The sequence below is a fragment of the Narcine bancroftii genome, chromosome 4 (genome assembly GCF_036971445.1).
Source record: "Narcine bancroftii isolate sNarBan1 chromosome 4, sNarBan1.hap1, whole genome shotgun sequence".
Classification (NCBI taxonomy): Eukaryota; Metazoa; Chordata; class Chondrichthyes; order Torpediniformes; family Narcinidae; genus Narcine; species Narcine bancroftii.
Genome location: NC_091472.1, coordinates 96,510,561 through 96,528,295, shown reverse-complemented (window position 1 = coordinate 96,528,295; position 17,735 = coordinate 96,510,561). Strand labels below are relative to the sequence as shown.

Below are 17,735 nucleotides of genomic sequence, written 5' to 3'. Positions count from 1 at the left end.
TGTCTCTCAAAATACACTCTAATAACTTACGAACCACAAAGTTTAGCTCACTGAATTTCCCAGACTTTCCCCTGCAGCCTTTCCTGAATTGAAACAAAACATTTGCCACCCTCCAGTCTTCTGGCACCTCAGCTGTACTTAATGATAACTCCTAAATCTCAGCCAGGGCACCTGCAATTGCTTCTCTAGCGTCCAACGGTGTCCTTGGATATATCTATCTGATCAGGCCCAAGAGGCTTGTTGACCTTCATGCACATCAGGACCTTAAGCACCTCATCAACTGTTCTCAAGTCACTGCAATTGACTTTCCCAAGTTCTCCAGTCCTCATGCCTTTCTCCATAGTAAAAAGAGAAGTACTCATTGAGGATCTTTCCCGTCTCCTGCGACTGCACACAGAATTAACTGCATTGATTTATGAGGAGTCCCATCAAACTGTAGAACAATTACAGCACAGAAGCAGGCCAACCTGGCCCCTCTAGTCTGTGCTGAACCACTTTTTTCCTAGTCCCTCTGACCTGCACCCTGCCCATAGCCATCCATACTTCTCCATCAATACAGCTGTCCAAATTCCTCTTAAATATTAAAATTGAGTCCACATTTACCGCTTCAGGTGGAAGCTTGTTCCGCACTCCCACCACTCTTAGTGTGAAGATGTTCCCCTAAACTTTTCCCCTTTCATTCTTAACCCATGTCCTCTGGTTTGTATCTCACCTACCGTCAGTGGAAAAAAACCTACCTACATTTATTCCCCTCATAATTTTAAATATCTCTATCAAATCTCCCTTCATTCTTAAACAGTCCAGAAAATAAAGTCCTAACCTGTTTAACCTTTCCCTGTAACTCAGTTCTTGAAGTACAGGCAATATCCTAGTAATTCTTCTCTGCACTCTTTCCATCTTATTGATGTATTTCCTATAGTTGGGTGACCAAAACTGCACACAATACTCCAAATTTGGCCTCACCAATGTCTTATACAACTTTAACATAGCATCCCAACTCCTGTACTCAATACTTTGATTTATGAAGGCCAATATGCCAAAAGCTCTCTTTACAACTTTCAGGGAATTATGTATCTTTGTTTCCAGATCCCTCTGTTTTACCACATTCCTCAGGGCCCTACCATTTACTGTGCATATCCTTTCTCGGTTTGTCCTTCCAAAATGCAACACCTCACACTTGTCTGCATTAAACTCCATCTGCTATTTTTCTGCCCATTTTACCAGCTGATTCAGATCCCTCTGCAAATTTTGAAAATTTTTTTCGCTGTCCACAACACCTCCAATTTTAGTGTCATCTGCAAACTTGCTGATCCAATTTACCACATTATCATCCAGATCACTGATATAAATGACAAACAACAATGGTCCCAGGACTGATCTCGGAGGCACACCATTAGTCACAGGGCTCCAATCAGAAAAGCAACCTTCCAACACTACTCTCTAGCTTCTCCTGTCCAACCATTGTCAAATCCAGTTCACTATTTCATCATGAATACCCACCATCTGAAGCTTCCTCACCTCCCATGTTGGACCTTGTCAAAGGTCTTACTAAAGTCCATGTCGACAGCATCCACACCCTTTGTCAACTTCCCTGGTAACTTGGTAGAAAAACTATAAGATTGGTAAAACACGACCTACCACGCACAAAGCCATATTGATGATCCCTAATCAGTCCCTAGTTATCCAAATAATTCTATATCTGATCTCTTAGAACATCTTCCTATAATTTACCTTCCATTGACATCAGTTCACTGGTCTATCATTTCAAAGGAAAATTTTGGAGCCTTTTTTAAACAATGGAATAACGTGAGCTGCCCTCCAATCCTATATACAAGACCCGTGGCTAAGGACATTTTAAATATTTCTGCCGGAGCCCCTGCAATGTCTATACTAGCCTTCCTCAAGGTCTGAGGGAATATCTTGTCAGGCCATGGGGATTTATATCCATCCTTATTTGCTTTAAGTCAGCAAACACTTCCTCCTCTTTAATCTGTATAGGATCCATGACTTCACTGCTTGTTTTCCTTACTTCCTTGACTCTGTTCCCATTTTCTGAGTGAATATAGATGAAAAAAAAACATTTAAAATCTCCCCCATATCTTTTGGCTCCATACAAAACCGACCACTCTGATCTTCAAGGGGACCAATTTTGTCCTTTACTATCCTTTTGCTCTTAATATACCTGTAGAAATCCTTAGAATTTTGCTTCACGCTGTCTACCAAAGCAACCTCATGTCTTCTTTAAGCCTTTCTGATTTCTTTCTTGAGGTTTTTCTTGCAATTTTTTATGCTCTACTGGTACCTCATTTGCTCTATGTTGCCTATACCTGTTGTACACCTCTCTTCTTCCAAACCAGATTCCCAATATCCTTCAAAAACCTATGTCCCTATACCTTCTAACCTTTCCTTTGATCCTGACAGTAACATACAAACTCTGTATTCTCAAAATTTCACCTTTTAAATTTCACCTTTTAAATTTCACCTTGCCGGAAAACAACCTATCGCAATCCATACATTCTAGTTCTTTATCATTTCCTCAAAATTGCCTTTTCTCCAATTTCAAATCTTAACCAAAGGCTCAGACCTATCCTTTTAAATAATTAACTTGATACTTATGGCCTTATGATCACTGGACCTTCAATGTTCCCCTACTCATACTTCTGTCACTTATCCTGTCTCGTTCCCTGATAGGAGATCCAGTATTGCACTCTCTCTAGTTGGTACCTCTTTATACTGATTTAGAAAACTTTCCTGTACACATTTGACAAACTCTAAGCCATCCAGTCCTTTTATAGAATGGGAGTCCCAGTCAATGTATGGAAAGTTAAAATCTCCTTCTATCACAATTTATGTTTCCTGCAACTGTCTGCTATCACTCTACAGATTTGCTCATCCATTTCTCGCTGACTATTGGGTGGTCTATAATACAACCCCATGAGTGTGGTTATAACTTTTCAGTTTCTCAGTTCCACGAGCCCTCTGATCTGTCTTGCCTGAGCACAACTCTGATATTTTCCCTGACAAGCAATGACACTCCTCCCCGTTTCAATCCCTCACCACCCCCAGTTCTATCGCATGCAAAGCATCCTTTTTTTTCCCTCTGACTACCCTTTTTTGTTTCATGTACTTTTACATTTTCTTGAGATTATCTTTAATATTACCTGTCAGAGTATCTCCTACCCATTTTTTGCAATCTCAATTTCCTTCCTTAGCTTGTTCCTCATTTCACAAACTCTTTCAGGAATACACTTGATCCTATCTGCTCATACCTTCCCCAAGCCTCCTCCTTGCTATTGAAGTGAGCCTGAATTTCCCTCATCATCTAATCTTTCCTCATCTTACCTGTGTGATCCCTCATTCTAACAGGAATGTGCATGTCCTGGGTTCTTGTCAACACAACTTATAAAAATATCTCATTTTCCTAAAGTTCTCCTAAGGTCCAACCCCATCTGTCCATAATTATCTTGTACCTAATAGAACAATGGGTGCTAGCCCTTAAAAGCTCATTCATAAACATTTCAGCCTCTCGTCCTTCCCAATTTTCCAAAACTAGATCAAGTGTTTCCCTCTCCCATGTAGGACCCTCTGTGTATTACTGGAGGAATCTTTCCTGAACACATTTGACAAATTCCACCGTCTAAACCTTTTGCATTATTACATTCCCATTTAACACTTAGAAAGTTAAAATTCCTCACCAACGATATCCTTATTTGATCTAATCCTAACATATTTGGACTCGCACAGCACAGAAATAGATTAGGTCCATGCTAATCATCTGTGGACTTCAATCTACAAGGTTTTATCTCCAGCGTATGGTTTGAGTTGGGTTGGGAGTCCCCGTCTTCTCATCTGAATTATAATCGTTCATAATACATTTTTTTTTTTTTTTAAATTTTTTATTTTTCACACCATAAATCACAATAGCCATGATATACACTTTTTCTTTTCCCCACATTTACAGTGACTTTTTCTCCCTCCCCCCTCCCTCCTCCCAAGCCACCCCCCCATCCCCCCCCCCTCTCATCCATTTTAGTTATACAATCTAGGTTGCATTAATTCAGTTAGACAATGTTGTCATTCAACAAAAATACACCAGAAATTCTACTGAGTCCATTTTTTTCTTCTCTTCTCCTTCCATCAACTTAGGTAATGTTTGTTCCCGGTAGGTTTTCGCTATTGTATTTAATGTAAGGCTCCCATACTTGTTCGAATATTTCAATATTATTTCTTAAACTATATGTTATTTTTTCTAATGGAATACATTTATTCATTTCTATATACCATTGTTGTATTTTCAAATTATCTTCCAATTTCCAGGTTGACATAATACATTTTTTTGCTACAGCTAGGGCTATCTTAACAAATCTTTTTTGTGCATCCTCCAAGTCAATTCCAAATTCTTTATTTTTTATGTTACTTAGGAGAAAGATCTCTGGATTCTTTGGTATATTGTTTTCTGTTATTTTATTTAATATCTGATTGAGATCATCCCAAAATTTTTCTACTCTCTCACATGTCCAGATTGCATGAATTGTTGTTCCCCTTTCTTTTTTACATCGAAAACATCTATCAGATACTGTTGGGTCCCATTTATTTAGCTTTTGCGGTGTAATGTATAGTCTGTGTAACCAATTATATTGTATCATACGCAGCCTCGTATTTATTGTATTTCTCATCGTTCCAGAGCATAACTTCTCCCATGTTTCCTTTTTTATCTTTATATTTAAATCTTGTTCCCATTTTTGTTTAGTTTTACCATTTGTTTCCTCATTTTCCTTTTCTTGCAGTTTAATATACATATTTTTTATAAATCTTTTGATTAACATTGTATCTGTAATCACATATTCAAGGTTACTTCCCTCTGGTAAACTCAAGTTGCTTCCTAATTTATCTTTCAAGTAGGATCTCAGTTGGTAATATGCCAGCGCTGTATCTCCCGTTATATTGTACTTATCTCTCATTTGTTCAAAGGATAAGAATCTACTTCCTGAAAAACAATTTTCTATTCTTTTAATCCCTTTTTTTTCCCATTTTCTAAAGGCAAGGTTGTCTATTGTAAAAGGGAGTAGCTTATTTTGCGTCAATATTAGTTTTGGTATTTGGTAATTTATTTTATTTCTTTCTACATGAATCTTCTTCCATATATTGAGGAGATGGTGTAATACTGGAGAAGTTCTATGTTGTACCAATTTTTCGTCCCATTTATATAATATGTGTTCAGGTATCTTTTCCCCTATTTTATCTAATTCTAGTCTCGTCCAGTCTGGTTTTTCCCTTGTTTGATAAAAATCTGATAGGTACCTTAATTGTGCGGCTCTATAATAATTTTTGAAGTTTGGCAATTGTAAGCCTCCTTGTTTATACCATTCTGTTAATTTGTCTAGTGCTATCCTCGGTTTCCCCCCTCTCCATAAAAATCTCCTTATTATTTTCTTTAACTCTTTGAAGAATTTTTCTGTCAGTTGTATTGGCAATGCCTGAAATAAGTATAGTATCCTTGGAAAAATGTTCATTTTAATACAGTTTATCCTTCCTATCAGTGTTAGTGGTAGCTCTTTCCAATGCTCTAAATCGTCCTGTAATTTTTTCATTAGTGGATTGTAATTGAGTTTATATAATTGGCCTAGATTTTTGTTTATTTGCACACCTAGGTATCTTATTGCCTGCGTTTGCCATCTGAATGGGGATTCCTCCTTAAATTTTGAGAAATCCGCGTTATTCATAGGCATTGCTTCACTTTTATTTACGTTTATCTTGTATCCCGACACTTCTCCATATTCCTTCAATTTCTTATATAGTTCTTTTATTGATAGTTCTGGTTCTGTTAAGTACACTATCACATCATCCGCAAACAGACTGATTTTATATTCCCTGTCTTTTATTTTTATTCCTTTTATATTATTATCTCTTCTTATCGATTCTGCTAGTGGTTCTATAGCTAGCGCAAACAATAATGGTGATAGTGGGCATCCCTGCCGCGTTGACCTGCTTAAGTTAAATTGCTTTGATACATGTCCATTTACTGTCACTTTCGCTAACGGTCCCTTATATAATGCTTTAATCCAATTAATATACTTCTCCGGTAAACTGAATTTTTGCAATACTTTGAACAAGTAATTCCATTCTACTCTGTCGAAGGCCTTCTCTGCGTCTAAAGCAACTGCTACTGCCGGTGCTTTATTTCCTTCTACTGCATGAATTAAGTTAATAAATTTACAAATATTGTCTGTTGTGCGTCTTTTTTTGATAAATCCAGTTTGGTCTAAATTTACCATTTTCGGTACCTGTTCTGCTAATCTGTTCGCTAATAGTTTAGCTATTATCTTATAATCTGTGTTTAGCAAAGATATTGGTCTATATGACGCTGGTGAGAGTGGATCTTTCCCTTGTTTTAGTATCACTGTAATTATTGCTGTTTTACATGAATCTGGTAAGTTTTGTGTCTCATCAATCTGGTTGATTACATCCAGGAGGGGCGGTATTATTAGGTCTTTAAATGTTTTGTAGAATTCTATTGGGAGTCCATCCTCTCCTGGTGTCTTATTATTTGGTAAATTTTTTATTATCTCTTGTATTTCTACTGTTCCAAATGGTTCTGTTAATTTATTTTGTTCCTCTATTTGTAGTTTTGGTAGTTCAATTTTAGTCAAAAATTCATCTATTTTCCCTTCTTTCCCTTCGTTTTCGGTTCGGTATAATTGTTCATAGAATTCTCTGAAGTTTTCCTTAATTTCTTTTGGATTATATGTAATTTGTTTGTCTTTTTTCCTTGTTGCCAATACCATTTTCTTAGTTTGCTCTGTCTTAAGCTGCCATGCTAGGATTTTGTGTGTTTTTTCCCCTAGTTCATAATATTTCTGTTTTGTCTTCATTATATTCTTCTCCACCTTATATGTTTGTAATGTTTCATATTTTATTTTTTTATCCGCCAATTCTCTTCTTTTGGTTGTATCTTCCTTTATTGCTAATTTTTTTTCTATGTTTATTATTTCCCTTTCCAACTGCTCTGTTTCCTGATTATAGTCCTTCTTCATCTTGGTTGCATAACTTATTATTTGCCCTCTAATGAATGCTTTCATTGCGTCCCATAGTATAAACTTATCTTCCACTGATTCCGTATTTACTTCAAAGTACATTTTTAATTGTTTTTCAATAAATTCTCTAAAATCCTGTCTTTTAAGTAGCATGGGGTTTAATCTCCATCTATACATTCTTGGAGGGATGTCTTCTAGCTCTATTGCCAATAACAGGGGTGAGTGGTCCGATAATAGTCTAGCTTTATATTCCGTTTTCCTAACTCTCCCTTGTATGTGGGCTGATAACAGGAATAGGTCTATCCTTGAGTATGTTTTATGTCTAGTCGAGTAGTATGAGTATTCCTTTTCTTTTTTTTTTTTTTTTTTTTTTTTTTTTAAATTTTTTTATTTTTCACACCATAAATCACATTAGCCATGATATACACTATTTCTTTTCACACATATACAGTGACTTTTTCTCCCCCCCCCCCTTTCCTCCCAAACCACCCCCCCACCCCCCCTCTCATCCATTTTAGGTATACAATCTAGGTTGCATTAATCCAGTCAGACAATGTTGTCATTCAACAAAATTACACCAGAAATTCTACTGAGTCCATTCTTTTCTTTCCTTCTCCTTCCATCAACTTAGGTAATGTTTGTCCCCGGTAGGTTTTCGCTATTGTATTTAATGTAAGGCTCCTATACTTGTTCGAATATTTCAATATTATTTCTTAACCAATATGTTATTTTTTTCTAATGGAATACATTTATTCATTTAAATTTGGTAGTTTCTTCCTTTTAATTTGGTTATGTATTCCATTAATATTTAAAGACATATAGTTCAGCGTAGCCCTTTTATATTTTGTTTATCTTCTCTTTCCGTTTTTCCATCATTACCTTTCCTCCTTTTCCATTTCTGTTTTCTTATTTTCAACTCTTCATAAGACAACATTCCTACAACATCTAACATTTTCCTTATTCTCCTATTTCTATCTTATTTATCCCCAATCTCCCCTTCACCTCCTGAGTTGTCCTTTATCCCTTGTCGGACAACCACATCTCCCCTCTCCATTTGGATTTGCGAATCCACTCGCAATCGTCAACTGATTGTGCAGTGACCGCTATTTCCCCCCACCCCGCCTCCCCCAGAAAAGATTTCACTTTTCATATGTCACAAAGGTCCCTCTTTTAATTCCCTCCTTATTCTCTCTATTCCATTACCTTCCCTTATTAATTCTTGTCTATACTATCTATATTTTCCTCTAAGTACAGATACATTCATGTATGCTCATTGTCTCTATTCACTCTTATACCTCTTTACCTGCATACATATCAATCGTGATCATTTTTACTCTCATTACCCGTCTTCATCCCTCAGTCTATTTTTGTCTTTACCCACATACATATCAGTCGTGATCATTTTAACTCTCATTACCCGTCTTCCTCCCTCAGTCTATTTTTGTAATTGTTCTGCAAATTTTCGTGCTTCTTCTGGATCCGAGAATAGTCTGTTTTGCTGTCCTGGAATAAATATTTTCAATACCGCTGGATGCTTTAGTATAAATTTATACCCTTTCTTCCATAAAATCGCCTTTGCTGTATTGAACTCTTTTCTCTTCTTTAGGAGTTCAAAACTTATATCTGGATAAATGAAGATTTTTTGCCCTTTATACTCCAGTGGTTTGTTGCCCTCTTTTACTTTTTCCATTGTCTTCTCCAGTACCTTTTCTCTTGTAGTATATCTTAGGAATTTTACTACAATAGATCTTGGTTTTTGTTGTGGTTGTGGTTTAGAGGCCAATACTCTATGTGCCCTTTCTATTTCCATTTCATGCTGTAGTTCTGGACATCCTAGTGGATGGTGGATCTTAGGGATCCACTCTTTTATAAACTCCCTCATATTCTTGCCTTCTTCATCTTCCTTAAGGCCCACTATCTTTATGTTATTTCTTCTGTTATGGTTTTCCATTGTATCTATTTTTTGAGCTAGTAGTTCTTGTGTCTCTTTAGTTTTTTTATTAGATTTCTCCAATTTCTTTTTTAAGTCTTCTACCTCCATTTCTGCTGCTACTGCCCGCTCTTCCATCTTGTCCATTTTTTTTCCCATTTCTGTTAAGGTCATCTCCATTTTAATTATTTTCTCCTCTGTGTTGTTTATTCTTTTTCTTAAATCCTTAAATTCCTGTGTTTGCCATTCTTTAAATGATTCCATGTATCCTCTAATAAGAGCAAGTATATCCTTTACCTTGCCTCTCTTTTCTTCTTCTATTTCACCATACTCTTCCTCTTCTTCTTCCTCTGGGTTGACCATCTGTTGTTTCTTTGTTGCCCTTTCCTCCTCTTCTATCTTGTTTCTATTGTCTTCTGTGGTCTCTTCTTGCTGCAGGTGTTCTGCAGCTGTCGTTGCCGGCTGTGGAGATCGACTCCCCAGCTGGTCCCCCCTCCCGTCGGTGTGTTTTTTTTCATTCGCATCGCGCATGCGCGAAACTTCGCGCATGCGCGGTTGCGCACTTTTGTTCGGCTCTGCGAGCCATTTTTGTAGTCCATTATTTACCGACCTGAGGGAGCGGGTTTCTCTCTCCGCAGCGGGCCTCTTCGGACAGGTAAGGCCTTCACCTTTTTCCTCCTTTGTCTTCTCTTCCTCTCTTCTTACCGTTGCTTTCGACTTTTCTTTTTTTGTCGCCATCTTCTTTCCACCTTTATACTCACTTTTCTGTAACTTTTATTTCTGTGCCTTTGTGTTTTCTCTTGTTTTTCCCGACTTTTCTGGAGAGGGCTGGAGTTCACCGTCCGGCCACTACTCCATCACGTGACTCCTCCCCGAGTATTCCTTTTCTTTTGGGTTTTGTTTCCTCCATATGTCCACAAGTTTCATTTCTTGCATTGATTTAATTATAAATTTGGTTACTTTGTTCTTCCTGTTAATTTTTTTCCCCGTTTTATCCATATTTGGATCCAAATTCAGATTGAAATCCCCTCCTATTAGTATGTTCCCTTGCGTATTAGCTACCTTCAAAAAGATATCTTGCATAAACTTTTGATCTTCTTCGTTAGGTGAATATATATTAAGTAGATTCCAAAGCTCTGAATATATCTGACATTTTATCATAACATATCTCCCTGCTGGATCTATTATTTCCTCTTCTATTTTAAATGGCACATTTTTGCTAATTAATATAGCCACTCCTCTTGCTTTTGAATTATACGATGCTGCTGTTACATGTCCTACCCAATCTCTCTTTAATTTCTTGTGCTCCAATTCAGTTAAATGTGTTTCTTGGACAAATGCTATATCTATTTTTTCCTTTTTCAGTAAATTTAGTAGTTTCTTCCTTTTAATTTGGTTATGTATTCCATTAATATTTAGAGTCATATAGTTCAGCGTAGCCATTTTATGTTCATAATACATTGAGGTATAAAATGACCTGCAATTCGAGAATCTGCATTGCAATTGAACCTATTCATAATCCAGACAGCACTCGAACAAGGAGAGGCAATTGGTGAAATGTCTCTTCTTGCAATGCTTGAGGCACTAACTGAAAGATATAATTCAGTCTGCAAGAATAATGTTAATAAATGGTATATTTTAGTTATAAAACACACTGCAGATATTTATGTTAGAGGAAGGAAGAAATCCACACAAGAAAGAAGCATATTTACATTATGAAGGAAGTACATCTGACTCTCAAGGAAATACAATTACTTTCTAAAAAGGTATTAAATATGAGTGTATTGATGTTCAGTGAATATTCGGCATATGTATTGTATGTAAAGGCATGAAACATATTAGAGCTGGATCTTAAGAAAATTTTCCAACCATCACTAACCCCAAGAAATTTTCCAAGTGATTTCACATAATCCTGAGGCCCTTGTTTGCAACTTATAAATGTGACTCTGTTTTTCCAGGAAAGCGGAAATGGAGATGAAGCGAAAACAGGAGGAAGAGGAGAGAAAGAAACAAGAGGAAGAGGAGCAGCGCCTAAAGGTGTGAACTTTGATCAAGATTTGAAATCAGTGCTCATTGGTAAAATCTGTAGACTCTGGCTGCAGTATTCCCTGGTCTGATGATTAAACGTTCTCAGGGCAGGACCTGCTGAGGAGGTCTGAGTTCAGAAAGATTGAAGGATAATTGGATATTTCAAATGGTGAAAGGATTTGATGGTTGCATGCATCAAAACTATTCCTCTGGAACGCAGAAACGAATGATTGCGATCTTCAAATTGGCGCAATATAATTTAATTAATTCAAGGTACGTGGAAGGAACCCGGAAATGAGCCAACCAAACCTGGTGTGTGGGTGAACATATTCAAAGAACTCAATGGCCTTCTCCCATTACCTAATTTTGTGTATATGTGAATCAGAGAAGTATAGAGCTGTTGGAGAAAGTTGAGGGAGTTGTTATGGTGTTTGGCATGAGGCTTACTCCTTCACACTTACTATGTTGATATTCTATTGATTCTGGGTGAGAGTACAAGTGAACAGGAAACCCTTCCCCGGTGGAATGGGCTGACATTCTGCACCCCTCCAATTCCTGTCAGTGCTTCCCACAGGTGTGCAAGTGCAGGCCTGCTGGAGAGTGTGGCAGTCTGTGGATGGCTCTTCTCAACAGAATGTGGAATAAGTCAAATGCAAAGGTCTTGGAACAGGCTGAGTAGTAGAAAGGAGCCTGGTGAACTAGGAGCAGGAGTAAGCCATTTGGCCCCTGAAGCCTGCTGTCATTCAACACAATCATGGCTGATCTGTGCCAATCTTAACCCTTCTTCTGTGTTTGATTTCTTAATCAAATAAGATTTATCTATCTTCATCTTAAATATTGATCTGACCTTCACCACCACTGGGCAGAGAATTTCTGAGATTCACTAACCTCTGTTTAAAAAAAAAAGCACATTTCTATACACGGAATTAGACAAAATATTATGCGGACTTGTATTCTGAGATTGTAGTGCAATACACAGGAGTGCTGGAGAAACTCAGCAGGTCATGGAGCACCAGTAGGAAGTAAAGGGTAATCTATATTTCAGGCCTGATCCCTTCATTGAGGTATGAGCAGAAAGAAGGCACCTGAGTAAAAGTTATGGGGAGGGAGGAGGGGCAGGGGGAGGAGCACAGGCTAACAAACAAGAGATCATATGTGGATATGGGTGTGAGGGTAGAAAAGAAAAAAAAAGACAAGTAATAGAGGGAAAGGGTGGCTTTCTGATGGAATGCATCAAAGTGGACCTTCCAGAGCATTTGGATTTGTTCCAGTTTGCCTACCGTCCAAACCAGTTCACAAATGATGCAATAGCCTTGACCCTCCACTCCGACCTGACCCACCTAGAGAATGATGCCTCATATGCCAGGCTGTTGTTCATTGACTTCTGCTTGGCATTCAACACAATGATGCCTTAGAGGCTGGTGGACGAACTGTCCTCAGTGAAACTCAAGACTACTCTCTGCATCTGGATTTTGAACTTCTTGACTTAAAGACCACAGTCTGTCTGATTGGCAGTGAAACCTAAGTTCCCCTTACGCTAACCATTGGCGCACCTTCGGACTATGTGCTCAGCCCATGACTGTTAACATTGCTAACTCTTAACTGCACTGCCAAATTCAGTTCATACAGAATCACCATGTGCAGATGATGCAACAGTATTTGGGCCTCAGCAGCAATAGTGAGTCGCATTACAGAGAAAACATTGAAAGGCTTGTAAAATGGTGCGAGTACAACAACCTGAGTCTCATTGTGAATAAGACAGAAGAAATGATTGTGGACTTCTGAAGGATGAAGTTCGACAACTCTCCATTACACTTCAATAGTTCCGTCGTGGAGAGTGGGGAGCACAATGTTTTTTGGTGTGCATATAAGGTACAACCTATCCTGGACCCACAAGAAGTCATTAGTCAGCATGGTGCAGCAACACGTACACTTCCTAAGGAGGCAGAGAAAGGCAAGACTGCCGGCCTCCATCTTGACCACTTTTACAGAGTACTCTCCCTAGCGGTATCATTGTATGGTATGGTTGCTGCAAAGCATTGGACCAGAAGTCAATACAGAGGATTATTAAAACAGCCGAGAGGATCACTGGGGTTCTCTCTCTCCTCTATTGACGACACTTACTGGGAGCAATGTCTAAACAGGCTTGAAGGAATTATAGAAGACCCTGCGTTCAGCTTCAACCCACTACCATCAAGAAGCTACAGGGGCATCAAAATCATGACTGCCAAGCTGTGGAATAGCTTATTCCTGCAGACTGTGAGACTAATGAACACAGTATCCTGTGGTCGTGAAAATCGGCCCAAATATTTATTTTGTTTATTTACATGTATTGTTCGGTTTTGTGTGTGTAGCACAATCTGTTTTTATCAGGTTGTATGTGTATGATTAGATGATAATAAATTTGAATGAATGGAGAGAGAAGGAAAGAGTGAGGGAAGCTGGAGGAAAGGAGACAGACGGCTGGGGAAAGAAAGAGACTCAGTGACTCATTGACTGGAGAAGTCGATGTTAATGTCATCTGGTTGGAGAGTGCCCAGACGGAATATAGACTATTGTACACGTAGTTTCAGTTTGGCGGTGCATGAGCAATGGATAGGTATATTGGTGTGGCAATGGTTGACTACTTGGAGGTCCTTACTGTTGCAGCAGATGGAGCGAATGTATTCAACGGAATGATTTCTCCATCTGCTTCCAGTCCCTCCGATGTGGAGGAGGCCACAACAGGAGTACTAGATGCAATAGATTACCCCTGTAGATTCGCAAGTTGCTCAACTGGGAAGGACTGTTTGGGCCCTGAACAGTGGTGAGGGAGGGGACAATTAATGGGAAAGGATGAGTGGACAAGGGAGTATCAGAAGGAGTGGTCCCTACAGACAGAGGAGAGGTGTGGAAGGGAAGATGCATCTCGTGATGGGATTACATTGTACGTGGAAGAATTGTGGAGGACAATATGTTGGATGTGGAGACTGGTGTGGTGGTTGGTGAGGACATGTGAATCCTCTCCTTGTTGCATCAAGGGGTGGAAGGGGGTCAGGGCACATCAGTTTTGAACAATTGGCCCCTTATTTTGTAACAATTTCCCCTTGTTTGAGACTCTCCCACTGGTGAAAACATCTAGACATTGACCCTCTCAAGCCCCCTTTGGAACTTGCATGTTTGAATAAAATTATCCCTCATTCTCCTAAACTCTAAGGAATATAAACTCAAACTCTCTAACCTCTCCCTGATATGACAACCCTCTCACCCCAAGAATTAGCCTGGAGAATTTCTTCTAGACTGAATCCAGGTTACGGTAAGCACGAAGCCTTGTAACTGCATTTAAAGGGGCGGCAGGTCGCCCAGGGGACGCTTGCTAAAAAGAGTAAAAAAAAGACTGAATCCAATGTTGCTGGATTTTTAGTTAAAAGAAACCAAAATTGTGCAGTGTTAGGTGTTACTGCACATTGTAACAAAATCTCCCTATTCTTCAAATTTCAACACCTTTGCAGCAAAGACCAAAATGTCATGTGCCTCTCACTACTTACCCCATCTGCTTTATAACTTTTTATGATTTATTCAAGATTCCTTTATTGTTGTGTAATAATACAAAAAATATATTATTACTCAAAATTTGTCTTTTCCTGCCATAAGGCAGGCAAAATGTCTCCATTCATATTTCCTGGCTCCCCTTACAGTAAGAGAAAGAGAAGCAAATAGAGTCCCTTCAGGGACACTAAATGTCTGGATTTGCCTCCAGAACACCTGTAGCCGCAGAGACCCCTATTTAATCCATTAGCTTTAGGTTCACTGCTCCAATACGATCATGAAATCTTCAGTGCCCGAGGCCCTTCCTGCCCTCAGCACTCTCTCGATTCCCAGTTCCGATTCTCTCGCAGCTCACTGCCTGTATGGGTCCTTTGGCCACAAATTGTCAGCAACCTACAGCCCATGTAGATCCTTCAGCCACTGAGGCCCTCGCTGGTCCACTGCCATGGTCTCCTCTGCTTCTCCTTTTCCATGGGGTGTATTCTCCCCATTTCTGAACTCCTATGCTGGTCCACTGCTCCCCTTGTGTCTGCTGCCCAGCACAGACGCAGCCATCTTGGGCACAGACCCTGCAGTTGCAGTATTTAATTAAAAACACTGTCAGCTCCTTTTACAGGCCACTTAAAGCCATTGACATAAGGATCAGATGGTTGAACCTGCAATGCGGCACTGTGCCTTGATTCCCCACGTTTCCGGGACCATGGCAGAGCTGCCGTTCCAACAGCTCTAGCAGCATTGCCATTTTTTCTCTCTGAACTTCACTCATTTTTAGTCTCTTTCTATTTAGATGATCTGCCTTTTGATTTTTCTCACCAAAGTACATGACCCTTCACAAGTCTTTCCCCATTCAACCTATCTGTGTCCAATTGAAGAATCTCAACATCTTACACCTATTTGGAACTGGCTATTAATATTAATAGAAATCATTGAGAACAATGAAGAAGTCTCTGGGCTTCTCTACTAGTTATAGCTGAAAAAGATCCATTTATTCCTGTTTTCTGTTAGGCAACGTGTGAGTGAGGGAATAGTTGATGCTGATGCGAGTTGGTACAACATTGTGATCCGAAGGACTTGTACTCTGCTGCATTGCTCTATCTAGTGACCTTTATTTGATTTGTTTCCCTACATTTTTAGAATTACTAGAATTGATTCACTCCACCAGTTCTGCAAAATTTCTCATGCAAAATTTCTCATGCTGGCTTAAAATAAATTCAATAAATTTTGCATAACTGTGGTCATATGCTGATTCTCTGGTCCAATCCATCTTTTGGCTGAATAACCTAGGACATGTCATCTTTTCCTTGCAGACTGGCAGCTCATTCCTACCTTCCCCTAGCACCCATTGACACCTCCATTCCCTCCTGATGTTCCCAAGGACTTCCCTACCTCCATCCTGGTATCGCTGCCCCCAGGTTTTCACTCTCTCTCATTTTGGTCATTTCCCTCGATGAAGCTATATTTTTCACTGCAACCCACACCTCAGTACACATCTTAAAGCCCAAATTTCATGGAGTATCCCTTGTGTCCTTTAATCTAAAGTTGAAGAAACAACTCTTCACATTTGAAAGACACAAATATGCAGGAGGAACTTAGCAGGTCTCCCAGCATCCTGAGCCTTTTGACATACCTGGAGTATGTACGGCTGCGGGAACACTGGAGGCAAATCCACAGACACTCAGGGACACTAAAAGGACTCTTTTGCTTCTCTTTCTCCTTTTGTTAGGGACAATGCTCATGGCGACTCTTTGTTTGCTTACAGCAGATAAAAGTTGATGTATATCATACATATTAACATTTTTAATGTAATGTGATAGTAAAAAGCAGCTTGGATATCCCTTTGAGGTTATGGTCAGTCAAGATATAGCCATCTGTATCTTACTGAATTTCTCCAGCATGTTAGTGTATTGCCCTTGAGCCCAGCACCTGCAGAATTTCTTGTTTAACTTAACATCAGTGTTTTGGGTTTGGCCATGTGGGGCCCAATGACCAGCTCAGTTTCAGCTGTCTAATGAAGCTGCTTGTGACTGTCAGGCTGAACTGGAGGCGCAGATCATTGCGGAGCGGGAAGAGGAAGCCTGTAAACAGGCACTGCTTGAGCAAGAGCGACGTGACCGGGAGCTTGCCATGAGAATTGCCCAAAGTGAGTCTGAGCTTATCAATGATGAATCTCCAATGGACACTGGAATTAAGAGGTAGGGGCTTATAAACATATTTAATGCCTTCTGTCCTGCTGTTCTTCTGATTTCCCCCGTTTTTCATGTTGGACGATTAATAATAAATGTTTTCTTTTTCACAGTGTTGAAGTTAAACAAATCCAACCTGTTGCAACTGCTGCTAAGTATGGATATGTACATTTAATAAATTGCTTATTAATCATGCAACCTTAATTTCAGAAATTCTTCACTTTGGTTCCCTTACCAAGAATTGGGATGGTTAATGAATCGAATTAATTTAATGAATGGGCTGATCATCCTGATTTTTGCATGAATTTTGGAAAATATTTATAACTAGGACTCACTGTAAAATTACTTGGTAATGCACTGAATTACTTTGAGGTGTCTTACTTTTGGGAAGGTGTGTCATTTGTGTATCTAGCAGAATCTAACCAACGTTTGTTTTGTTTTCAGATCTGCTCGGCCAGAATCCAAAATGACAATGTATGAGTTTTCTGTTGGTTGCTTTATTTCCACTTTGGGGTATTGGTGAAGGGGCTGTTTTGGTTGCTGTTCGAGGTGATGGTGCAGTTGTCTTCCTCTTCTTTTTTTTAAAAAACAAAAATTATGAAAATAGCACTTCATTATTCTTCAAGTACCCTTTTATTGACCCCCTTGCCTGCCTACAAGAGTTGTTCCACTGAAATGGCAATGATTGGAAGTTATAGTGTTTATAGCCCAGAACGATTGCCTGTTCCTGTTTGTGTGCTGACCATGTTTGAATGGTTTATGTTCACAAGATAGAAGAACAGAAGTAGGCCAATTGGACCGTCGAGTCTACTCTGCCATTTAATCATGAGCAGATCCTTGTCACTCAGAGCCACTCCCTGGCCTTCTCCCCGTAATCCTTGATGCCCTGACTCATTAAATACTTGTCAGTTTCTGTCTTAAATACACCCAATGATCCCACAACTTTGGAACAAAATACAATTATGCTAATTATCACTTGACATTTTGAGGATTAGAGTCACAGAATTTTCTGGCAAAGAAGCTTTAACTGAT

At 39.1% G+C, this 17,735-nt stretch overlaps 1 protein-coding gene across 3 annotated transcripts in view; it reads left to right on the top strand.

The window, feature by feature from the left end:
• The window catches only part of LOC138760866 (unconventional myosin-VI-like), a 366,187-nt gene that overhangs the window by 319,252 nt on the left and 29,200 nt on the right, over nt 1-17,735 (top strand). For 2 of the 3 annotated variants that reach the window (XM_069932097.1, XM_069932098.1), the window contains exons 27-30: nt 10,923-11,001; nt 16,552-16,712; nt 16,817-16,858; nt 17,148-17,177. In XM_069932097.1, the coding sequence (XP_069788198.1) occupies nt 10,923-11,001; nt 16,552-16,712; nt 16,817-16,858; nt 17,148-17,177 (312 nt within the window). The remainder of the gene's footprint in view (nt 1-10,922; nt 11,002-16,551; nt 16,713-16,816; nt 16,859-17,147; nt 17,178-17,735) is intronic. The other variant, XM_069932099.1, reaches the window with a different exon arrangement.